General features: G+C 44.7%; 1 protein-coding gene across 1 annotated transcript in view; it reads left to right on the top strand.

The window, feature by feature from the left end:
* GMCL1 (germ cell-less 1, spermatogenesis associated) overlaps positions 1–26050 on the top strand; it is a 1627466-nt gene that overhangs the window by 16720 nt on the left and 1584696 nt on the right. Inside the window, exons 2-3 of the mRNA XM_044083130.1 lie at positions 2730–2879; positions 17459–17582. Coding sequence (XP_043939065.1) covers positions 2740–2879; positions 17459–17582 — 264 coding nt within the window. The 5' untranslated portion in view covers positions 2730–2739. The remainder of the gene's footprint in view (positions 1–2729; positions 2880–17458; positions 17583–26050) is intronic.

Genomic DNA, 26050 nt, shown 5'->3' on the forward strand with positions numbered 1-26050 from the left:
CAGAATTTCAGCCCAGTTGATTCTGCAAGCCCTTGGATCAATGTCAGCAGCAAGAAACTTAGCTCCTTTAGCAAGATATCATATGAGAATTATGCAATGGATGCTACAAACACAATTGTCAGTTCTATGTCAACAAAGATAAGAATATCTCGGGTATGCAAATGGTATCTTTCCTGGTGGGTGCAGTCCCAACAACTGTTGCAAGGTCATCCTTTCATTCTCCCTCAGCCCATGGCCATGGTGACCACGGGTGCTTCCCAGATGTGGTGAGAAGGGACATTTTCTGGGGAAGATGGTCCAAGGCACTTGGTTCCCCGTTGAGGCCAGCTTGCATATCAATGCTGTGGCAATGAGAGCGTTACGTTTGGCATTGCAAGTATTCCAAAACTGTCTCCCTCTTGGAACAATTGCAGTCCAAATGGACAGGATGTCAGTGGCTTGGGTACAGCGACAAACAAGGGGTAACAAAGTCATACCTGCCTGTGTTGAGAAGCCGTGACGGTGTGGCAATGAGCGATTTACTCCATCCACTTTCTAATTGCAGTGCACATTCCAGGGAAGTCCAACATGATAGCAGACAAACTGAGCAAGTCCATTTTACTACCTCATGAGTGGTCCCTCAACAACAAAATAATCAACATGATTTTCCATCAGTGGGGTGAGCCTTGCTGCAGTCTCTTTGCATCTCCCCTAAACAACAAAGCAGCAGCTTTTTTGCCCTAGTCCCCCATTGGAGGAGTCACAGAGGGATGCTGTTCTCCTTGATTGTCCCCATTCACTTATTCCCCAACTCCTTTGGTTCCCAAATTCCTTCAGAAAGCAGCCAGATTGAAAAGCAAAGTCATCTTCATTACACCTTCCTGGCCTTGGCAAATTTGGTTCTCCTTCCTTTGGCCTCATCTTTAGTACCCACCTTGGATTCTGGATCCAACTCCAGACCTTCTGTCTCACCCGACAGGCACGATCCACCCGGACATCTCAAATCTCAAACTGACTCCATCATTTCTTCAATTTCATTAATAGCCAGGCAATCTATTCTGTCTACACCTGCCTGTTACATCCTGTTATCTTCCTACAAACCCTCTACGAAAAAACTCTACAAAAGTAAATGGTGAAGATTTGTTTATTGGGCAGAGCCAAATCAGGTAGAACCATTCTTAGCCCTGATACATTCTGTTCTTAAATTATTAGTGAGTTTATTTACTGAGAGTGCTAGTTCATTGACTGTTAAACTCCAACTTGCAACCATTGCAGATTTTCATGTCAGATTTCAGAATTCTTCCCTGGCTAAGTATTTTTGAAAGGTACTCTTCTACTTAGACCTCCTTACAGAGATCCTATACCACCATGGAATTTAAATTTGGTACTGCAAGCCTTGACACAGTCTCCCTTTGAACATGTTGCTAAATGTGATTTAAAATTCTTGACCTGGAAGACCATCTATCTTTTTAGTGGCAATTACATCTGCTAGAAGAAGAACTTCAGTACTTCGGGCATTATCGTCTAAGTCCCCATATTTGATTTTCCACAAGATCAGGGTCACCTTACATACCAATGCTTCCTTCTTACCTAAGTTGGTGTCAGTACCCAACATTAACCAAGCCATTAACCTGCCAGTATTCTTCCCAAATGTTACAAGTAAAGGAGAATATCTGCTGCACTTACTGGATGTTCATAGGCAATTATGTTTCTGTCTGCACCAAACAAAACAAATTAGAAAGTTAGACAAGCTCTTTGTTTCCTTTGCATATCAGAAGATTGGCTAAACAGTCTCAAAGGTAACTATAGCCAGATGGTTGACAAATTACATCTCTTTTATCTACACTAAAAAGGCTCATTCCACTAAACCTATGTCTACTTCCACCATATTCCAGTCTAGAGCATCCTTGGATGATATTTGTGCGGCTGCTGCTTGGTCAAATTCTCATACTTTTATCAGTCATTACAGACTAGATCTGGTCTCGAGGGGAAGAGCGGCCTTTGGCTCAGTTGCACTCAGGAACATCCTTCCTTAGAGTCCACCAAGGATTTTATACAGCTGGGGACTCTGTCCTATACGTTGAGGAATGAATGAAAATTGACAACATCAGATAAAGAAGTTACGTACTTACCATAATGTTCCATTTTTGTTGTCCATTTTCATTCTTCCCCGACTCTACACCTTCTGTCCCCCTCCATTCTCACAAATGACTCCTGGAGGAATGAGACCTTTAGGGAAAACCAGGACAACATATATGTCCCTTGTGTTGAACTCTAGTTATGGCAATTCTTTTATAGTCTCTCTTTCTCTCGAGGTGTGAATAGGATCTGAAGGAAGTTAGGCATGGTGCACTGTGGGTAGGAAGGTAGCTCAAGTGTTTGTTGTTCTCCACAAGCTGGAGTAACGGCAAAGTCGGATAAGAGTGTCTGATCCGAACCCATGTGTTGAGGAAGAATGAAAATGGACAACACAGATGGAATATTATAGTAAGTACATAACTTTTTTTACATTTGATGTTGTTTAGCTGGAACTAGTGTGATTTAGCTGGTTTTCATAACAATAAATTCAGCAGTGTATTTTCTGCAGTATAGCATTTTGAGGTGGGGTGTCTGGACATGGAAAGTTGTTGCCAAGGCACAAATTTCAGATTTATCCTTGTATAAATTCTTAATGCTTATGTGCAAACCTTTGTATTTGTGATCATTCCCATTTCAATCTAATTCATACACTAACTTTTTTTTTCCTATAGAGATGAAGTCATGGGTATTTTGAGCAGTATACTCTCAAGGAGGGAGAAAGCTGAAGAGCTCCTTGGTGAGTGTAAGTGCAGAAAGAGGAAGTATCGTTGTGACAGTGATGAAGAGAATGAAGAAGAGGATCTGCTGAACACACCCAGGAGGTAGAGTAGGGTGAAAGTTGTACAAATATCAAACTTCCAAATCTCATGTCTCTGATTTATTATATCTTGGTGTCTGGTCTATTTATGATTATGTAGGCATTTTTACTGCTGCTGACTAAGCCATTAGCATTGTGAGTGAAAGGGTATTACTTCTTTTAAGAGTGCAGATTAGCTATACACTGTTTCTCACAGTGCTAACGAGTGTTTATTTAAAAACAAAAATGCAGACATAGGCCAGCCATGCTAAAACATAGTTCATCAGTGCCTCAGATGGAATCTCTGTTTTCTGCTTGTTGGTACAGTGACGCCCCTACTCTGGGCCAGTGATTAAAGAATCTCAATCTTCACCACTGACACCGGTGTGGGACATTCACTTGGAACAAAAATAGATGCACACAGTATTTTCAGATGCAGCTGTCTGCACCAAGCAGAGTTTCCTTTAAGAGCACACAGGGAGCACAGTCAGTCCGTGGACTGGGGTTCTCTCTGTCATCAGGCCCCCAGTAAAATTCCCCACTGACACAGCTGTAGAGTTGAGTCCTCAGCCAAGTGCTCCAAGCCAAGTTCTCTACCATCCTCTCTGTGAAAACAGTGCTCTGTGTCCCTGGTCCAAGTAGCTGACACACGCACACTCTTTGAGATTTGATTTTCACCTAAACACATATAGCTGAATACTCCAAAGCCAGCTACTCTAAGGCTGTTACAAGGGTACCCAATTAAAACTGTCTTTCGGCTTCTCCTGTTAGGGATCGTCACAGCATATTGCAATAACACTTAGTAAAATACTAATACAAATGGCATTGCTTGACCAGTGCCACAAGGCTTTCAGGAGCGACCACAGTGTCACCAAATAAGCATAAGTACTCTAAAAGGTTAAAATATTCTGTAAAGACCATCCACAAAGTTTAAATGTATTTAATAATAAATAATAAAAGAACATGAAAATACTAAATCTTTATTTGCAGTAAATACCAGAGTTTTAACCACAGGAAATATTAAAAATAACACAGATGGATAGATTCACACATATACAGAAAAACAGTACTTAACAAATTTCACTATATTTTCCTGACTGATCTAAAGAATTATTGTTCCCTGGTTACTTACTAGAGCAAGGCAAGATGAAGTGGGTGAACGGTCTTCATTCTTTGTCAGGTTTCAGAAACAGACTGCTCTGAGACTTCTGTCTCATCTAGTATTAAAACATCATTTCAGTGGTGGCTTACAGAATGGCATCATATACATCTGGTCGTCTGACTCTGGTTCCCACACTACTCCCTTTGCTAGAAACTGAAACAGAATAAGCACCTATGTGTTACCATACACACGGAGCGTTGCTGAGATGTGTTATAGCATCTGGAAGCTATTAAACTATTTCAAAACTTCCACCCTTTTGGGGTAGCAAATAGTTCACTCCTAAGGACAATGCCATTTCGTTGCTGGCTGCAATCAGAACTGTAAGATACAATCTTTATGGCCTAAAGCAAGTAATTTAATTTCAAACTTTTTTTCAAAGTTAGCTAGGCTGAAATTGACCTCTTCTCTTCCAGTATCCTCTGTTACTATATATTCATTTCAGCAATTACAATACAGTTTGACATACAGGTGTATATTTTTTTATGTCCGGCAAGACCCACTGTTGGTACATTTTTAACACAAGCAGCTTTACAAATACATTTTCAACACAAGCATTTGTACAAATCAGTTTGATTTACAAATGACATAAAATTCTTTACAAAACTCCAGCTAGCTATGTTGACATATGTAACACATCCACTGCCGTACTCCTCCTGGCATAGTTGGCACTACCTGACATCATCACAGGTACCCTTAAGGAAAAATTTGTTTTGTTTGTTGTACATGTATTGTTGTCTGTATAAACTGTAATTACATTCCTTGTTATTTTTTAGACAAAAGTTTTCCATACAGTTTGTCATGCATGTTGGGACCACTGCACAGTGATTGCATTTTATTCTAATTATTTAGAAAGTTTGGTCTCTTTTGCAGGAGTAATAGACAGGTTGGCTAAGTGGTTTAAAAGGCTGTAGCACAGGAGTCCTATGCTGTGTGGACTGTGTAGAACACACTTGGATTGGTTAGAGAGTCATTTAATTATCACCTTTCCCAGCATTTAGCAACACAAGAATAAAACTCAAAGGGCACTTCCAACCCCAAACATTGTAACTTCACTTCTCAGGTAGAGGAGAGGATTGTCCAAGCTACCTAACATGCTGGCTTTTTTCCACTTCATGAACTCCATCTGGGAGTAAACTTAAGTTATCCTTGTTGATCAGATATTTCTGTGTGCCTTACCTGTCACTTTGACTCAATGTTTGGTATATACTAAAACATGATGCATGCACTGATAATAGAGAGGTGTGTTCCAATACAATGTAATGAGTAATATGACCTCCCAAAAAATCTGTATGATTTTAAATGCAACTAATAGTGTTTGTTTACAGGATTTACAGTAATGGAGTAGTAGTCATTTAAACTTTTTAGAATAATACATAGATATTTATCGTAAAGTACTTTTTGACAAGACTGAAACATTAGTGTTGTTTAAAATTACCGTGAACCTGAGCATTTTGAGAAATTATGATAATAACCATTTGTTCATAGGTGTGTACTAGGCTAATGGCCCTGGAGCCTTTACAAGCTTTAGGATTACCCTGGTATCGTGCCTCCCGACCTTAGTTTCCAGTGCCTGTGTTGAGTAGAGCCACTGGAGTGATCCCCGGGGTGAATTTTCTATTTCCCATCCACTCCTCAAGATATCTCTTGAAGAGGGCCAGTGAGGTGCTCTGTTTGACATGTATGGGAAGTCCATTTCATAGCATGGGCAGTCTCTGAATTATGAGCCTGTCCCTCCAGCACGTTCTGTTGATTGTGGTAATGAGGTTGAGGTCTCTGGAGCTTGTGATGTGGATTTCTTTAGATGTAGCGTTTCTAACAGAGCTGGGTAAGACATGGCTTTGTAAGTCAAGCAGAGATCGCTCTAAGTAGGTGATATGAGATGGAGAATAATTGGAGTTTTTTGAGTCTGTCAATATAGGACAAGTGATTAAGGCCTAGGATCCTCTTTGTGAGGTACTTTTTGCGGCCTCTCCAGTTGTGGCATGTGTCTAGTGAGGTACATGCCAAATGGGGCATTGTACTCAATGATTGGCTTAATGAGGGAAGAATAGAGGGAGACAATGACCTCTTTCTTCCTGGATGCAAAACCCTTAGTAATGAGATCTGCCACATAGAAGGACTTTCTGACCACAGTGGCAGTGTGGTGGTCAAAAGAGAGGTTGCTGTCAATCTGTGTTCCCAGATCTCTTATAACACCTTCTGTATTCAGTAGACTACCATCAATGTGGTAGTTCATGGGAACTGGGGTTTTCCCAAAGGGAATTGACACATTTTTTGGCATTGAGCTTAAGGCCATGGTTCTGACAGCAGTTGTTGGTCTCAGTGAGGCCTTTCTGTAGGATGTCAACATCACTTGGGGAGTTAATAATGGCTCCCAACTTGCAGTCACCTGTGAACTTTGTCAGCAAGAGTCCCTTAGTGTTGGACTGGATTTCGAGAGAAGTAGATACCAAACAGGAGAGGACTCGGGACTGATCCCTGTGGGACTCCACTCGGACGGGTCGGCAGTCTGACTTGGAGTCAGTTACTTTCACACTGTGGGTTCTATCTGTGAGCCAGTTTGCAGCCCACCTAGTGATATAGGAGTTGATGCCTAGCTTAGTGAGTTTTTCTATGTTTCTTGAGTGGGGAATAGTATCAAAGTCCTTGGCCAGATCAAGGTAGGGTGTATGAACCACCTTTTGCCTTCATTCACAGCTCTGATGACTGACTCAAAGAAGTCGACCAAGTTGAGCAGGCCTGATCTGCCCTTCTGAAAAACCAAACTGTGTGGGATCCAGAGTTTTGAGATGCCTTATATCTTTGTTTATTAGGTCCATGATGATGCTTTCCATAGCTTTGCATGTCAGACTTGTCAGGCTAATGGGGCGGTAGTTCCCAGGGTCTGTAGTCGTTCCTCCTTTGTGGAGAGGGATGACTATAGCAGTGCACCATTCGATAAGGACAAAGCCTGAGGTGAGGCTATGATTGAACAGAGCACACAGGTGAGGTGCCAATTCACTCTGTAGTTCATGTAGAACACAGGCAGGGATATTGTCAGTTACAATAGAAGCTGTATTCTTGGCCTTGGACATTGCTGTTTTAACCTGTGCAGCAGTAATACTGGGTGCCTGGCAATCTATTGGTGTTGTCATTGGTCCTTTAGGGGGGGTAAAGTTGGCAGTGAATCTGTCGGCCAGTATATTGGCAGTATCTGTTGGCTCGGTATAGGAGATACCATTGTGCAGTAGCTCAGAGCAAATCTGGGTATTGCTGTGGAGGTTCTTTACATAACTGTAGAAGGTCTTGTGGTTGCCTTTACTATCTGCAACAATTCTGTTTTCATAGCTAGCTTTAGAGGATTTAATGAGGGATCTCAACTTTTTGTTGAGGCTGATAAGGAAGTTTTTCCAGTCTTGGGACTTCACCTTATTCCGCATCAGTTTCCACCTTCTGTTGTAGAGTTTGTTTATGGCAGGGACCACCAGATTGGCTTCCTTTTTTTCGAGGAGAGTGTCTTGGTTCTATTGGGTGTGACGAGATCCATGCATTTGTGTACTTGTTTGTACAGTGCATTGGTGTATGATTTGGCGGTCATGCAGCTATTCTCCATTTGAATGGGTGCCGTGAAGTTGGCCACCTCTGTTCTTAGGAGCCCAAAGTTAGCTTTGGAGAAGTTTTCCATGGTGGTTACCTTTGCGGGGGTTGGGTGGGGTGGGAGGGATGTGGATTTCCAGGGTGGTTAGTTTGTGGTCGGATCTAACCAGGGAGGAGTTGACTATTGATGTAGAGCAACAGTCGCCCATGTTAATAATGATCAGGTCAAGGATGTTGCTACCTGTAGTGGGGGTAAGAACGAACTGGTCCAGGGCATTGGAATTAATGAATTCCAGGAAATGTTGGGCAAGTGTATTGGTACATGAGTAGTTCTCCCAGTTAATTGAGGGGTAGTTGAAGTCACCCAGTTAGGTGTTTGGTTGGACCCTAATATTCTCCAGAGTGCTTAGGAACGTGGAGTGAGTGTCTTGGGCATGGTTGGGGACCTATAACAGGCTACGACCTGAATCGCTGTCTTACCCAATGTTAGCTGCACCTGAAGTATCTCTGATGCGTTATGTTGGGCTACCAGTCTGGAGGTGTGCACATCCTTTTTGGATATGGAAACACCACTGCCTTTGGAGCTTCGGTCTAAGTTCTGGGGCCGAAAGGTGTGGAATGAGTTATAGCCTGGTAGTGCAGGGGTGCTTTCTGCTGCCTTGAACCAGGTCTCTGTTACAGCACAAATGTCGATGTTCTCCATAGCGAGTGCATTTTGAGATTTAGACTTCTAGCGTTGAGCAGCATGACCCTCAGATTGCATTTGTTTGTAGATGTTACAGTGCTAATTTGGTCTTTAGAACACTACCTAAAAAAGGCACTATAGGGGTGGCAAGAGCCTTGGCCAGTATCCGGAAGCCCAGGGGTGACAGATGCAGGCCATCTCTGGCAAAGCATCGAGGTCTGTCAGTCATGTCATACCAGGCAGACAGATACTGGATCCCCTTAGAATGACACCAGAAACTTTGTTGAAATCAATCATTTTCTGCTTCTACTGTGGTATAATTCTGGGTGATGGTAGGATGCTGCTCAGGGCTAGGGTCGTACCCACCTGGGCTACATAATCCGAGAGCTCCTCCATGTCTCTTTTCATGTAGTCCAGGGAGGTATGTCTCAGGTCATTCACACCCGCATGTACAATGACAGAGTCATATTTGTACCTGTTGTTGAGGGACTTGAGTACGTGCATTATATGGCGGATCCTGGCACCCGACAGGCAGCTGACTGTTACTTTCTCCTTATTCATCCTAGTGAGTGGGACATCAGTGTGCCTCACTATCGAGTCACCTATGTCTAGTGTGCTGGGTATGCTGTTTTGCCTTAGGGACTTTGGTTGAGTGGCACACTGTTTAGGAGAGTTATGTGTCTCGTGATTATTGTTGTGTAGTGGTGGTCGAGTGCGTTTCTGCCTTGGAGGTCGCTGCTATTTGGGTAGATTTTTATTGAGAGCTCCCGCAAAGGTGGGTGTGTGCTTTGTGTTTTTATGTCAAGGCAGTGCTGGTGTGTGTTCTGGAGGGCTATGTGCTCCATGTGGTGTGGCGCAAGTGTTGACCAACTCCTCTTGACCAGCTATTCTGGTCTTGGCTGGAGTGTGCGTGGCTTCCAATTTGGATATATAAGTGCATTTCTCGTAAGTCCAAGTGTTGGCAGATAAGAGGAGAGGGTTGTCTGTGTACATGAGGCAGTTGCTACATTGCCTCAGGATGCTCAAGTTCACCAGGTTAACAGGAGAAAGCACAGGGAACTAAATTTTAGACATGCCTGGAGGGGTAGGCATTAATAATAAGTACTGGAGTTGTTTCCTTGTAGAAATTTTAATGCTGGTAGCACTTTTGTGTGCTGCAGTAATTGCTACAAGAAGTCTGGTATGGTAAAGTGCTAGACTAATAAGCTAGTAAAAGAACAGGAGAGGAGAGAACTAGCAGATCTAAGGGAAAAATTGAAGCGTAGACTTTGGCACGTCTCAGAAGCTTACAAACAGTCCTGGATACAGCAAATCTGTATTTGGACTAGACTAGTTACAGGAAAGGGGGAAACAAGAGCAAATGCTGGCTTTTAAAGCAGAATGTTAAAGGAGATGGAAAAAAGTGCTCAAACGGCCAATAAACTACAAATCTGATGTTGTAAATCTTTGTTTATTCATTACAAATAGGACTTCGGTTCCATCCTCGGAACCGATACAGCCGTTTCCAAGCTGGCGCCAGCCAAAATCTCTCAGCTTAGAACTACCCATAATGCCCCTCTCCTAGTTACTTCAGATCTCATTTACTGCGTTCCTCATCAGACGTGCTAGCCATCGCTCTCAAAGGTAAGTAGAAAATTGTAATTTTTAAGATAGTTTCTCCTCAAAATTTCTTATTTTTTAGTCAATTTAGCCTTTTTTCACTGTTGCCTATAACCTACTTCTGTTCCCTACCCTTTACCTTGGTAGTTAAATTTCTACCATTGTTGGTACTGTCCCTCTCTCCTGCCTTTGATAGGCCCTTCCTTACCACTTGTGATATTTTTTTAAATACCATCGTTGGTATTCTCTCACCTTTTTCTCTCCCTTCCTTTGTTTTTTCTGTAGGATAGCCTTGTTGCCTTGCTATGTCAGACAAAGCTAAGTTGGGGTTTAAACAGTGTGACAAGTGTGGGCGTAAGATGCCCAACTTGGATGGACACGCTCGTTGTGTCTACTGTTTGGGCGTGGATCATATTAAAGATGACTGTGACATTTGTGCTAGTTTTAGTAATCGTACACTAGCAGAACTTAAAAATAAACTTATTTTAAAAGGTTTAATTAAGACACCTTTTTTGGAAGCACTGTCTGGGTCGGTGGTCTCACCCCCTATCTCCTCCCTCTGTGCCATCTATGATATTCACCCCAATTTCGGTTCCAGCCTCGGCACCACTGACTTCGGTGCCATCCTTGGATCCAACATTGGATCCTATGACTGTAGCTGCTTCGGCACCATCCCTGGCCACGGTGCTGATTAGTTTCTTCAGCTCCATTGGCTCCTAAACTCGAATATCTGCCAAGGAAAAGATACTCTCCAACTTACGACCCTTTTTTGGGACAGAGGTTTAACCCCTTTCTAGAAAGCCCTGATTCTCCTTCAGTAGCCTCCTTTAGATCCACCAGTTGTTTTTCTGAATTAAACCTAGTGCGGGTTGTGGACCAGCTTCTGGCAGCTAGGGGATTGCCCATTCCAGCTAAACCTTCTGTCCCTCTTGGCTCGGAATCTTTTACTACATCTTCCCTGTTTATCCTCCTCCGGTCTCTCCCCAGGTCCTGGAGATCTCGGTACTGATGTCCACCCCAGTGCATACTGTCTCGGCTTCGACAGCAGTTTTTCTCCTGTCGGCACCGACCACCCTTTCTGCATCGGCTCTTGTGGAGACAATGCTCTCTTGGAGCAGTGCTTGGACCGTCCATACCTCTTTACCTAGCTCGGCGCCTATTTTTTCACCTGCGCCGTCTATGTCCATGGCTCCGGCTTCCAGTCCTCTCGGAGCTCCTCACCTGGAGGTGGGCTCCTCAGGGCGGGGTGTGACCCCGGTTCTGAGGTTGTCCTTCCCGGTTTCGGGCTCCCATCCTTCCTCAGGGCGGGCCTGCTTTCCAGGTGATGGGAGAGGGTCCTTGCCTCTCCAGGCTTGCAGTTAGCACCAATGACATCAGTATCAGAACCCCCTCCTAGCATGCAGCTGTCCCAACCTCCTATTTCAGGACCCTGGGTACAGGAGTCGGAAGACCCCCCCCCCCTTTGAAGGGAACCCCTTCTCTGGAGTCCTCCTCAGAAGATCCCACTGGGAAGCCACCCCGGAAGAAATGGTGCAAGAGGAAGCATCTTGATTCCTCAGAGGAATCGGTCACTGAAGACACCAATTGTGATGAGGGGGAAGGGTCCCCACTGTCTCCCCCAGACGATGTCTCATTCGGAGACATTCTCAAAATCCTCAAGCAGCGGGGAGACTGGAAGTCCTCTAACACTTCTTCTGAGGAATCGGTGTTCTTGCAGGCCTTCTGTGCCCAGCCATCTACTTCCTGGCTGACCCCACTGGCAGATGACCTTGTTAAGCTCATTGTGCAACATGCTTGGAAGGCCCCAGACAGTGTAAACCCCCCCCCGGAGGTCAGACAAAATTTTATCTACATCTGAAGACCAGCCCCTCTGGTCCAAGCAGTTGACAGTTGATTCTATGGTTGTGGCAGTGGCCACCAAGAGGGAAGTGGCAGAAGATAGTTCCACTGTCCATCCTCCGAACAGGGAGTCTCGGACCATGGACAGACTAGGGAAGTGGACCTATGCTTCAGCGACCTTCGCCATTCATTCACTGAACTATCTGGCACACTTTACTCGCCTCCAAAGAGACCTAATTTCCAAAATGTCTTCCTCTTTGGCGGGGGTACTGCCTGATGAGGTGCGTGACACTGTTGCCTCACAGCTAGCTACCCTTGAATCCATCTCAAACTCCTCGATGCTTTTGATATCTCACACCACCGAGGGGGCAGCTCGAGCTGCCGCATCAGGCATTGTCATGAGACATAATACTTGGATGCAGTTGTGTGACTTTGTAGACCCCTTTAACTCTTCCTTCATCAATGCACCTGTCGACGAATCTGCACTTTTTGGACCCAAAGTACGAGACACACTTGCACAAAGTGAGAAAGATGGAAAGACCTTGTCTGCTGTGGGCATATGCTTTTCCAACCCCCAGAGGTCCTACTCCAGGAACCAGAAGGGAAGAAAAATGTGGTTCAAAAAATCCCAAGGATCTTTTTGTGACACTCGTGGTGAACAATCCCCCAGGGGTAGAGGGGATAACTCATCTGGAACACACCCCTTTCGGGGTAAAGGGGGCCCGCGTAACCAGGGCGCTAGAAATTCTTTCTCTGGCAGACCCTACAAGCACTCCAGAGCAGCGGCCCGATTGCTTTCCTCTGGAAGCAGTCGGGGGTCGTTTTTCTCTGCACCTACCAGCCTAGCATCTTATTACTACCGGTTTGGGTGCAGAGAATAATATTCAGAGGCTACCAAATACCATTTGGTTTAACTCCCAGACCTGTCAAAGGAATCCTCGATGTACCACCCAATCAGAGGGAATTAGCAGTATTAGAAATAGAAAAGCTGCTAAGAAAAAGAGTCATCCAACTAGTCCCACCAGACCAGACAGGATCCGGGTTTTACTGTAGGTTCTTTTTAGTGCCAAAAAAGACAGGGGACTGGAGACCAATCCTGGATCTTATTGAACAAATTTATCAAACCTCAAAAATTTCGGATGGTCACAGTACAGTCCATTCTTCCCTTCCTAAGGAGGGACAACTGGATGTGCTCTATAGACCTCCAGGACGCGTACTACCGCATAAAGATGGATCACCGCTCCCAGAGGTTTCTCCGCTTCCGGCTGGGAGCCATTCACTACCAGTTCAGGGCACTGCCATTCGGTCTCTCGAAAGCCCCCGAAAGTGTTCACTAAATGTATGGCAGTTGTGGTAGCTCATCTTTGACTACAAGGATTCCAGGTGTTTCTGTATCTAGACGACTGGCTCCATACCGCTCCGACCAGGAATCTCCTAGTCCGCAGCCTCTCTTACACTCAAGGTCTCGCTCTCCGCTTGGGTGTTACAATCAACAAGGACAAATCTCAAATGTCCCCAATGAAGACACTGGAATTTATTGGAGTGGTCTTCAACACAGCATCCTGTCAAGCTCCTCTTCCCCACAGGCTTTTGAAAATAAGGCACCAAATCCAAGACCTACTTCCTCAGACCTATATACCAGCACGTCTTGGACTGCAACTCTTAGGCTCCATGGCGGCTGTCATTACGTTAGTACCACTGGCGAGGCTGCACATGAGAATCCTGCAGTGGCTCCTTTCTGCACAATGGTCGTTTCTAACTCACCCACTCGACCACATGATGCGTTTTACAAACCGTTGCAAGGAAGAAATGCTATGATGGATGAAGCCACAAACAAATCTTTGGTGTTGACCATTCTGTCTTCCCCAACCCACGGCGATCATGGACGCTTCCCTGTTAGGGTGGGGTGGGCATTTCCAGGGAAAGATGATCCAAGGCACCTGGTCCCCCATGGAGGCCAATTTGCAGATAAATATCCTGGAACTGAGGGCAGTTCTCTTAGCGTTGCAAGCGTTCCATGTATCCCTACCCTCTGGGACCATTGCACTTCAGTCAGACAACATGTCAGTCATCTGATATATCAACAAGCAAGGCGGAATCAGGTCTTACCCCCTGTGTTGGGAAGCCATGAGGATTTGGCACTGAGCGATAGCTTCCAACCGCTTTCTTATAGCAACGCACATTCCTGGGAGTTCCAACCTTATTGTGGACAATCTGAGCAGGAACATCCTGATGCCTCATGAGTGGTCCCTCAACCCTGTAACAGCGGATCGGATTTTCCGATGCTGGGGCAAGCCTTGCTGCAATCTGTTTGCTTCCCTCCTAATCTACAAATGCAGAAGCTACTTTGCCTTGATTCCCCCCTCAGGATTAACCCCAGAGGGATGCCCTAACACACGATTGGCCCCCAGGTTTTCTGTATGCCTTTCCCCTATTTCCCCTCATTCCAAAATTTCTCCAGAAAGCTCAGAGGTTGAGAAGCAAAGTGATCCTCATTTCCCCCTACTGGCCCGGTCAAGTCTGGTTCCCATTTCTATGGCCTCATCTGATTCACAACCCGTGGATCCTGGATCATTCCCAAGACCTGTTCTCTCATCCTCTGGGACTGAGTCATCCAAACCTCCACAATCTCACGCTCACAGCTTGGTTCCTCCACTTCCAATGATTGCCAGGCTGCCTGACATCCCATCTCCTGTTCATGAAATTCTTCTGGCTTCACACAAACCTTCCACCACGAGAGTTTATTCTAGTAAATGGACTAGATTTTCTATTTGGGCCAAAGATCAGAACATAGATCCCTTCTCTATGTGTATTCAAAACATTCTTCAGTACCTGACGACTCTTTTACATGCAGGAGCCTCAGCATCAGTGATCTCTGTACATTTAGCAGCTATCGACAATTTTCATAATGGACTTGATAATTCTTTGATTATGTCACACCACCTATGCAAGACATTTTTTGAAAGGAGTATTGCGCATAAAACCTCCGGTCAAGCCTCCCTTAGAATCCTGGGAGTTGACTTTGGTGCTTCAATCTCTCACAGGTCCTCATTTCGAGCCCTTTGATTTATGTGATTTAAAATTTTTGTCATGGAAAAACTTACTTCTGGTAGCACTTACCTCAGCGAGAAGAGTATCTGAGCTGCAAGCCTTGAGTGTCAAGAGACCTTGCTTGATCTTCCACACGGATAGGGTGTCCTTTCGTACTGACCCTTCTTTATTGCCCAAGGTCATTTCTGGATTTTCCATTAACCAGTCTATTGACCTGCCGGTTTTCTTCCCTCAGCCTTCTAATAGAGGGGAGTACCTTTTGCACACCCTTGATGTGCATCGGCAGCTTCTTCGTTATTTGGACAGGACTAAATCTTTCAGGAAAACAGATCAATTGCTTGTGGCCTTTGCAGGACCCAGATTGGGTAAACCTGTTTCCAAAGTGACTTTATCCTCCTGGCTTAGAAACGTCATTACCTTTATCTACCATCAGAATAAGCTATCCTTACCTTCCAGAATAAAGGCTCATTCTACCAGATCTATGGCTACTTCTGTAGCATTTCATTCCAGAGCCTGTATGGATGATATCTGCGTAGCAGCCACTTGGGCAAGACCTCATCCCTTTATCTCTCATTACAAATTGGATTTGGCCTCCAGGGTACGAGCATCTTTTGGTTCTATGGTGCTCAGGAATATCCTTCCTTAGGGCCACCCAGGACTCAAGTAGCTGGGGACTCGGTCCTATTTGTAATGAATAAACAAAGAATTACAACATCAGATAAAGAAGTTATGTCTTACCATAACGTTCCATCTGTGTTGTAGATCTTTGTTCATTCATTACTTCCCGCCCTCCTTTCCCCCTGCCTGGACTCCTGGTGGACTTTAGGAACTCCTGGTTAGGGTATTTGCTCAGACAGAGCCTTCTACTATTTTTCTATTACTACCTCTATTATATAGGGGTGGGTAAACTCAATCTGAAGTAACTAGGAGAAGGGCATTATGGGTAGGTCTTAGCTGAGAGTTTTGGATGGCGCGAGCGTGGAAACGGCCGTATCGGTTCTGAGGACGGAACCGAAGTCCTATTTGTAATGAATGAACAAAGATCTACAACACAGATGGAACGTTATGGTAAGACATAACTTCTTTTTTTCTGGGCCAGACACTACTCCTCTTGTGGTAGATAGGCTACATAGTGCTTACCACTCCCACTGGTAAGCTAGAAGGCTTCCTCGGCACAGAAAGGCTTGGGGGACTCAGAAGCTTGCATACAGTCCTGGATACAGCAAATCTGTATCTGGACTGTACTAGTTACAGGAAAGGTAGAAAAAGTGCAAACGCGGGCTTTTACACCAGAAAGTTGAAGGAGATGGAAAAAAACTCCCCAAACTGCCAATAAACTACAATTTCTGGGCCAGAAACCACTCCTCTTGTGATAGATAGGCTACCTAGTGCTTATCACTCCCACTGACAAGCTAGAAGGCTTGCCTCTGACACAGAGACTTGGGGGGCTCAGAAGCTTACAAAACTAGGTAAGCCCACATGACACATAGTTCCTTTTCAGGGGTGACCCAGGAGCAGTCCTAAGAGCATTATCTGGTTAAGTGACTTGCTCAAGGTCACACATTGGGCAAATGAACATGGAGAAATCAAAGCCTGTACTGGTCATAGTCAACCCTCAGCACAAACTGTTTGACTGGACTGAGCTCGTCTGAGATGTGAAATGTTCCTGTAGCAGCAGTAACTTGTTCCATGTTGATATTAGTGAGGATGGGGTGTAGAGCAGCATATGTATGATTTGCTTTTAATGAAATGCAGTTTGAAACAAGTAGACCTTATTTACATGAGAAGGAATGTGGTTGCAAGGGTACAGAGTCATGTTGATGCCCTAACTGTTGTGCAGCAAATTTAAATTGTTCAGATTAAAGTGTATAACTGCATTTTCTAGTGTCCTACATGCTCTAACTAGCAAATACCAAAATGAGCTTTTTGTGCTGTTAGACACACTAAATGCAAATTTGTGTAGTTCATTTTAAGTAGATAGATCTACTTTGCCTAGTGAGAGGTTGATCCATGATTTTGGAATGTAGTTTTTAATCTGTAGGACTTAAACTGTTTGATTTATGTTTTTTGTCACAAATTAGTAGTAGATTCACTGTGTGTTCTTCTGCATTGTCAGAGACATGAATGCTTTCACATTTTGTACTTTGTTACATTCATTCATGTTTGTTACTAACGTTTTTGAACAGTTCCACCTAAATGTCCTGTCTCAGGACTGTGTTTTGGAAAAATGAATGCTTTCTGATTCCTTTTACCAAGAAAAGTGTTTAAAACAGCCACTTAAACTGACTCAGTACATTGTAAGTTGAAAATGTGTTGCAGTAACTTGTTGCTGGAAAGTATGAGTTGTAAGTTTCATTTTTTGTGTCAGCTTTTTTTGTGCTTTTACCCTTCAGATGAGATACCACCCGTGTCTAGTAACATTGTAGAGTGGACATCTGTTGTAACAGTCATGTTTCTAATCTAAGTAGCAGTTTCTTGAATACATAGTAGTGCCTTCTTTAACATAGCTTGTATTTGTAGTAAACAGACAGAATGTGGCTTATCTTGATTTGATTTAAAAGGGCAGTTTTTTTGTTTAGAACATAAATGGTTCCACCTTGACTATTATCTTAATGATGTTGCATCATGGTTTTTACTGCTTTGTGTATACTCGCATACCCTTACAGTAAATATGCGACAAAATGTTTTCCAGGAAAAAGTTAAAGAGCACTTCCAAGTATATTTATCAGACTTTGTTTTTGAATGGCGAAAACAGTGACATAAAAATCTGCGCTCTGGATCAGGAATGGAATTTGCATAAAATCTACCTTTGTCAAGTATGTATTATTTCTTTCTATTTAATTTCCAGATTTAACAACTAATGATGCAGTAATATACATTGTTCAAAATCATTGCACAAGCATGTCATTTTAATAGATTTCAAAGGACTGTTTTGGAAATATTTTCCCTTCAGTGGAATAGTGTCTGTTAGTATTAAGACACTAAAAAGGAAGATGAGAAACCCACCACCATTTTCTCATGTTTCTTGTTTTCTGTGTCTTTCTGATAATTCTTTTATTTCTATCTTATGATATGGATGTTTAAGTACTTCAATATTCACTTTGTTGTAGCTGTTCTTTCATAGAGCCTTGTCATGAAGATGCTGCAAAAAGATTGTATACAAAATGTAGAGTGACTTTTGTCTGGTACTTTGTAACAATTTTCAAGTGCATGCATGCATAAAGACAAATTATATAATCCATATATGTACTGAGTTACCTGCCATCTTTCCAGTTTATTTTTTGCTATGTATTTGCCAAATTGTAGTTTGTTTAAAATCATTTGAATATTTTTTCATGTAGAAATCCATTCTATATGAAAATATTTTTTTTTTGTCATATTCATGTCTGAGTGCTATTTGTGGTACATATTGAATGTTGCAGTCTAAATCTACCACAGCTCAGTCCATTGTTTTCTGTTATTATTCTTGAAATTTAAGCACTGAAATGATAAATCCAATGTTGTCTGTTTTCATATGTACAAACGTGGGTTGTTGGATCCAATGAGATCTGACCTCAGTGCCAATCTCAAAGCTTATCAGATCCAGAGCTCTGACTTCTCCCCTACCCATAATTCAATAAGTTATACCTCAGATACTCAGATATTCTTTGCTGCTCATACAGTACAAAGACAGCTCTCCATTGGCAGTATGTGGTATTTATATTGTCTCTGTCTAACTGTAACTCCTCTCCTGCCGTTAAGAGTCTTCCTCTCATCAACTTATTATTATAGTGTTTTTGCTTTTCTTCTCAGTGTAGTTTAACAATTAAGGACTTTGGGACCTATCCATAGTGAGGGTTTCTCTCTCCTTCTCTTCCCTTGGTATTATATAGCATAGTTGTAAACTTAAAAAAAAAAAATGTAGTTTTCTGAGTGTTTGCCCAAAGTGCCTGTGCAAGACCCACGCTCCAAATGTGTTTACTGTTTCGGTGCTATGCATCTAGATATTGAATATCAGTCTTGTGCATCGTTTAGTATCGAGTCCCTCCAGACTACACTGGACAACTTATTTCTAAAGGGGCTCCTTCCAGCACAGAGAGGGACTACCCCATCACCATCTTCACCTTGTAAATGCGGCAGTCAGAAAAGCAAAGTTCCTGAAAAGTATAAAGGCAACCAACAAGAAAAGAGAGAGAGAGGAAGAGAAAGGAGCAAGACTTCTTCCAAGACATCGAAAAAGCGGTCTCCAGAACAGACTTCTTCGGTTGATCTTGATCCCAAGGTACCAAGAACGCAGAAACTACACCAAATTGAGACCGACCTCCTCCTGTTACCAGCTACTCACTGGTCCCAGGGAGTTCCAGACTGTGATTGCCCATCCTTTAGGAAAGGAGATATTCATATCCTTCTTTGGTAGCATCATCCATTCAGTCATCTAGAAGCCTCATGGAACTTAACATTGACAGGATGATGAAGTTTTTGAGGACACACACACACAGCTTGGGTATATTCTGGTACCATCCCCCGAAAAGGTATAGAGTGCAGCCCAACTCACCTCTGCCTTGCAGGAATCCATGCCAACTCTCCCTTTGGGCTCGGGATTATTGTTGCCACCTAGAACCAGAGCACCTTTGTCAGGGCTGGAGTTGCTTACATCTTTGACACTGACCGTATCCTTTTCTCTCTCGACTCTGATACCTTTGGACTAAGACGAGACTTGGAGCCAAAGCTTTGGTGTTGAGTTACGGGGGAGGGGGTTGACTCGACAGTGAGGTTTTTGGTGGCATCCTTTCCCCTCGGTTCTATGGGTTTGGATAGAGAGTCAGTATTCTTAGAGGCTTTTGGTAGCTGACCAGCATCTTCCTGGGTGGTACCACTCATGGATCCCCTTATAGATCTTATGGTTCAACTGGTGTGGAAGGATCCTAATGGGGTGGATCCTATTTCCAAAAAGGCAGACAGAATATTATCAGCACCTGCAGATCAGAATCACTGGAGTAAAGGCCCACTGGTAGACGCCATGGTGGTAGCAGCAGCCATCAAGAAGGAGCTTTTGGAAGAAAGCTAGTCTGTTCCTCCTCCTAATAGAGAGTCTAGGGTGATGGACAGATTTGGAAAGTGAACCTATGCGTTAGTGACTTTCACCCTCCGATCCGCTGAACTACCTTGCCCATTTAACAAGATTCCATAGAGACTTGACTAAAGATATTTCAAAGTCTTTGTCTGGGTTATTGCCAGTGGATGCTCAGAAGACAGTGGACTTACAACTTTCCACCCTACAGTCTTCTTCTAATGTGGCCATGCATCTACTTTCGAACACAGCTGACGGCATGGCCAGAGCAGCAGGCACCAGTATCACCATGCGCCGCCATGTCTGGATGCAATTATGTGACTTTGTGGAAGGCTTCAAATCATCCTTCATTATTGTCTCCCACAATGGTTACACCTTGTTTGGACCTAAAGTCAAGGATACACTCACCAGGAGTCAATAGGATGGCAAGACTCGCTCTTCAGTGGGCGTATGCTTCTTTGCCCAACAATGACCATTCTCTAGGAAACACAAAGCAGGGAAGAAGATGTGGTCCTGCAAATCAGAGTTTTTTCCATGACTCCCAAGGTGACAGACGTCCCAGTTGCAGGGGGGGGTGGTAATGGTAATGGACGATGCCCAAGAGGCTGAGGCAGCATACAAAATCAAGGCTTTTGAGGTCCTTTTTCTGAGAGAGCCTTTCAGTGCTCCTGAAAGGTTGCCCGGCTGCTGCGCTGTGGAAGCAGCTGGCAGCTGTCTCTCCTTATACCCTCAAGCCTGAAAAAAAGATAACATCAGATGTTATGTTGTCCCCTCTTGTCTTCATTCTTGCTGGTTGTGTTCGACTCGGCCGATTTACTATAGCTCAAGAGCTTATACCGGCTCAAGGCTAACCCCTATCCCAACATGCCTAGTGGTAGCTACTCAGATCTCGTTTGCCGCTTGCTGCGTCGAGATTGAGACTACTGGCTCAGGCTAAGTATTTAGAGTTTTTCGTATATTACTGTCATCTTTTCCAGGTTTTTGCTGGTTTAATTACCTTGTTAGTGTCGATATTAATCCCCGTTTAGTCTAATGACCTTCTGCCTTCCTCTGCTGTTGTTTTTGGTTGTTCTTGGCCATCATTTTTTCTTAGGCCTTGCTTTCCCCTTGAGCCCGTTTAAATTGGAGGGTTCTTTCTTTCTGTCCATACCCTGTTGGAGTAGCCATTTAAGTCAGAGGCTCTCCTATTGGGGGAGTCGCCGTTTTACTTAGAGGCTCTCCCCTTCTTCTTCTTCATTCTTCTTTTGTCCTTTAAAAAAAAAAGGGATATCCTTGTTGTGTGTTGCTAGCCATTTCAGCCTTGTTGGTAGTGTTTGTAGTTGCGTGTTCCTAGCTGTTACAGCCTTATTTTTTGCTGTTGTTGTCTCTTTGTAGTTATCCAGCATGTCCAAAGAGTCAAAACCCTCTGACTTTAAAAAATGCGACTCGTGTTGCCAAAAAATATCCCTTACGGATGGGCACACATGTTGTGCATACTGTTTAGGGGCAGTTCTCCTGCAGGACTCATGCTCTATCTGTGACGCTTTCAGTTTCAGTGTCCTGCAGGAGAGAGAAAACAAGCTGATCTTGCATGGCCTTCTGAAGAACCCTCAAGATCCTTCGTTTCAGGGTCCTCAGCCAGCTAAACTGTCTGAAAAATCCCCTAAGCCATCCTCATCGGTTCCGATTTCGGAACAACCTAAGTCCACTGTCAAACCTTCGGCTCTGTAGGTTCCCAGTGTTGGCTCTGACAAAGCTAGGTTTCCAGCGGGTCCATCAGTATCTTCGGAGACTGTCCGGGCCCATAAAAGAACCAGGTCTCCCTCTGTGGAGCCGGTGTGCTCTGCTCCACAGTCCCCTTTGTTCCAGTCTGGGGCAGGCAGTCACCGGTCCTCTTCTCACTCCTCTCGGTCCTCCAGGCTTTCGGATCATGATGTGGAGAAAGTGGTCAATAGGCTCCTCAAGTCACAGGCACTTGCCAAATTGCTATCGAGCCCAGCCCATAAGGAATTGTCTCCTTCGGCCCATCCAGCTTCTCTATCGGTTCCTCCACCGACTCTCTTGAGCTCAGAGCTGAAGTGCATGGATGTCGTGGTGGTGGAACTGTCGACTTTAGTCACTTCTCCTCCTTTTATCAGTTCCGACTCCTGCTCTGATCTCCTCGATATCTCAGTCCATCGAGGGATCTGGGTGCCGAAGCTCTCTCGTTGGCTTCGAGGGGGGAAGTGGCATCGGACCCTTGTCCGACCCTGCTGTCCCTCTTGGAGCTTCAGCGCAGGTGAGCTCGGCTCCCACATCAGCCTCAGAGCCGTCCTCTTGGTTCACAGGAGATCTCCGGGCTCTTCGGAGCCGGAGGCTCCTTCGACTCGGGACCGTGGCACCTTTGAGGTGATGAGGAGTGTGCTGTCTCCTGAGACCGCTCCACCCTCAGCTCCATTGGCTCCCTCTTCCTTGGTGCCTGTCCCTGCCTTTGACCCTCCTCCAAGCGTAGGGAATCTATGTCCCAGGATGCCCCATTCCGAAACCTCCCCCAAACATTCGGAGGAGGTCCCTCGGAAGAAAACATGTAAGAGGAAGCATTTGGACTCCCCTGAGTCCATCACGTCAGACACAGACTTGGATGAATCGGAAGGGTCCCCACAGTCTCCCTCTGAGGATGTCTCCTTTTCGGACATCTTGGAAATCCTTAGACAGAGGGGTGGCTGGAAGGCCCTAGCCCCTTCTGAGGACGAGTCTGTCTACCCGGACGCATTTGGTTCCCGACCCTCCACCTCTTGGGTGTCTCTGCCTTTTGACCCACTTTTTGTCTGTAGTGAGTCGGAAGGCATGGAGCGCTCTAGAGACCATGGAACCAGTTCCGCAGAGACCAAATAAATTTATAATTGCACCCAAAGACAAATCCTCCCTTTCCAAAGGGGTTCCTTTTGATGCTATGGTGGTGGCAGCAGCCAGTAAGAAGGAACTTGCGGAAACTTCTTCATCTGTCCATCTGCCAAACAAGGAATCCCGTACGATGGACAGGTATGGGAAGTGTATGTTCTCTTCAATGACCGTTACTCTCAGGTCGCTGAATTATTTTTCAGACTTCACACAACTTCATAGAGATCTCCTAAATGAGTTAGGAGATACCCTGCAGGATCCTACAGCTGAGGGAGTTGTGAACAGGGCGGCTTCCCAGCTTGCGACCTTGACTTCAGTGGTTAACTCCTCCATGAGGCTCTTTTTTAATGCGTCAGATGGAGCGAGTAGGGCAGCAGGTACCAGAGTTGCTTTGCGGAGACACTCCTGGATGTGCCTTTGTCAGTTTGCAGAACCTTTCAAGTCCTCCTTTACCAATACCCCTTTTCATGGCTTGTCCTTGTTTGGGCCTCAGGTAAAAGAGACTCTTACAAGGTGTGAATAGGATGCCAAGACTCTCTCTGCCATAAGAGTCCATTTTTCCACTCCATCTAGACCCTATCCTAAGGGTCAGAAGAGTGGAAAAATGTGGTATTGAAAATCCCAGGGAGCTTCGCCTGACACACGTGGAGATTTTTCCCCTAGAGGCACAGGGGGAAACAATAATGGAAGACGCCGGCCTCTTGGCAGGAGGGGGTCCGCAACAGTAGGGCGACAGAGATATGTTCTCTGCTAAGCCCTTCCAGCACTCCTGAAGGGAGGCCCGACTGTCCACCTTTGGAGGCAGACTATCATTGTACCCAACAGTCTGGCAAAATATTATGAAAGATGCATGGGTACTGTCTAATATCCAGGGGTTACAAAATTTCCTTTTCCCAGTTACCCCTCAAGAGAAAAACGTTCTATCCCAGATGTTCCACCCAGTCTTTGGGATCAAGCAGTCCTAGAAGTACAAAGATTGCTAGAAAAAAGACCCATCCAAGAAGTCCCCGCAGACCAAATCGAATCCTGAACTTACTCAAGTTTTTTTTTAGTTCCAAAAACGACAGGGGAATGGAGACCCATTTTGGATCTCAGCAAGCTAAACAAATCAGTAAAAAAAGCAAAGTTCTGGATGGTAACACTGCAGTCCTATCTTCCCTTTTTGGGTCAGGACAGTTGGATGTGCTCCATCGATCTCCAGGATGTGTACTACCACATAAAAATGGGTGGGCAGGTGATCCAGGAGATTCCTACGCTTCCGGCTGGGAGCCAGTCATTATCAGTTCAGAGCTCATCCCTTTGGTCTCACCACAGCCCCAGGGTGTTCACCTAGTGTACGGAAGTGGTCGCTGCTCACCTGAGACGTCTAGAATTCCAGGTGTTTCCATACCTAGACGACTGGCTCCTCATTGCCACCACCAAGCATCAACTAATCAAAGCATGGGACAACACAATTCAAGCCTGTTCCCAGCTAGGCATCACCATAAACTACTAAAAGTCTGCCTTGTTGCCTTGTCAGTCTGTTACCTTCATAGGGGTAGACTTCGATACAAGAGCCATGATAGCAAAGCTGCCTCAAGACAGGGTGTCAACCATTCATTTCATAGGGGTAGACTTCGATACAAGAGCCATGATAGCAAAGCTGCCTCAAGACAGGGTGTGTCAACCATTCATCAGCAAGTTTCATTTCTCATAAAAAAGACGAGAGTTCAGGCAAGTGAAGTATTGAAGGTCTTGGGCTCAGTGGCCGCAGCAATTACTCTAGTCCCCATGGCTTGCTTCCACATGAGGATTCTACAGTGGCTTCTTTTCGCTCAATGTTCTTTTCAGGATTTACCAATGTCACACATGATCTCAATCACGGAATCTGCAAAAAGGACTTGGACTTGGAATGGTGGCTTGTCTCCCCCCAGGTGACTTTGGGCAGACCTTTTCTAGACCCCCATCCAGTGGCCACATTGACCACGGATGCCTCCCAGATAGGGTTGGGGGTCATTATCTGGGACAGACTTTCCAAGGAATGTGGCAACCTCATGAGTACCTGTTGCACATCAGTGTTTTCTAGAGATGAGAGCGGTGCTTCTGGCGTTGCAAGCACTTCAAGGCTCTCTGTCTACTGGAACCATTGCAATTCAGACAGACAATATGTCAGTAGTATGGTACATCAGCAAGCAGGGCATGACCAGATCTTTCCCCTTGTGTCGGGAGGCCCTTCGAGTATGGCAATGGGCAATGTCTTCCCAACGTTTTTCTGATTGCAACGCACATTCCCAGGAAATCCAGCGTGATAGCAGACAGGTTCAGCAGGGCTATCCTCATGCATCGCAAGTGGTCCCTGAAGCAAGAAGTTGCAGATTTGATTTTTCGCAAATGGGGCCAGCCATGCTGCGATCTTTTTGCCACTCCCCTCAACACCAAATGCAGCAGTCCCCCCACTGGGACAGTCACCCAGGAATGCACTTGTTCACGATTGGTCTCTAGGACTACTTTATGCCTTTCCACCTTTTCCTCTGATCCCAAAGGTACTTCAGAAAGCAAAGTCGCTGGGTTGCAAACTCATCCTCATTGCTCCTTACTGGCCTCGTCAGATATGGTTTCTGTTTCTCCGCCATCATCTACAAGTGGAGCCTTTGATACTGGACCCAGTTCCGGACCTCCTAATGCATCAATCAGGTGTGCTCCATCCCTCCCTCCAAACTCTCAAGCTAACTGCTTTGTTTCTCCACTTCCAGTCTTAGCCAGGCTCCCCAACATTTCCCCAGCAGTACAACGCATCTTGGTGTCCTCTCACAAGCCCACTACCAGAAAGATTTACACTAGCAAATGGAAGAGGTTCTCTTATTGGGTAAAGAATAAGGCTATTGATCCCTTCTTGCCAAAGGTGTGCTCAGAGTATAATTTTAATCACTCCATTGAGCTTCCTGTATTCTTCCCCAGTTATGGCAACAACCAATTGGATGTTCATAGACAGTTACATTTTTATTTACACAGGACCAAAGACTTTAGAAAATCGGATCAATTGTTTGTATCCTTTGCAGACAATAAACAAGGTTCTCCAGTTTCAAGAGTGACCTTATTAAAGTAGCTGTCAGACACAATCAGTTGTACTTATGATTTGTGTAAAAGGAAGCTTCCAGTGAAAAGCCAGAGGACACTCAACCAGGGCCTTAACTACCTCTGTTGCCTTCCAAGGCAAATTGCCTTTAGATTCAATCTGTGCAGCAGCAACATGGGCAAATCCTCATACCTTTATCACTCATTACAAAGTGGATGTGGTCTCCTGGAACAGGGCATCCTTTGGTTCCGCAGTCCTGAAGGGTTTGTTCCAGTGAGCCACCCAAGAACCAGGTGCTGGGGACACAGTCCAAACCAGCA

The sequence above is a fragment of the Protopterus annectens genome, chromosome 9.part0 (assembly GCF_019279795.1).
Source record: "Protopterus annectens isolate FY-2018-M chromosome 9.part0, PAN1.0, whole genome shotgun sequence".
Classification (NCBI taxonomy): Eukaryota; Metazoa; Chordata; order Ceratodontiformes; family Protopteridae; genus Protopterus; species Protopterus annectens.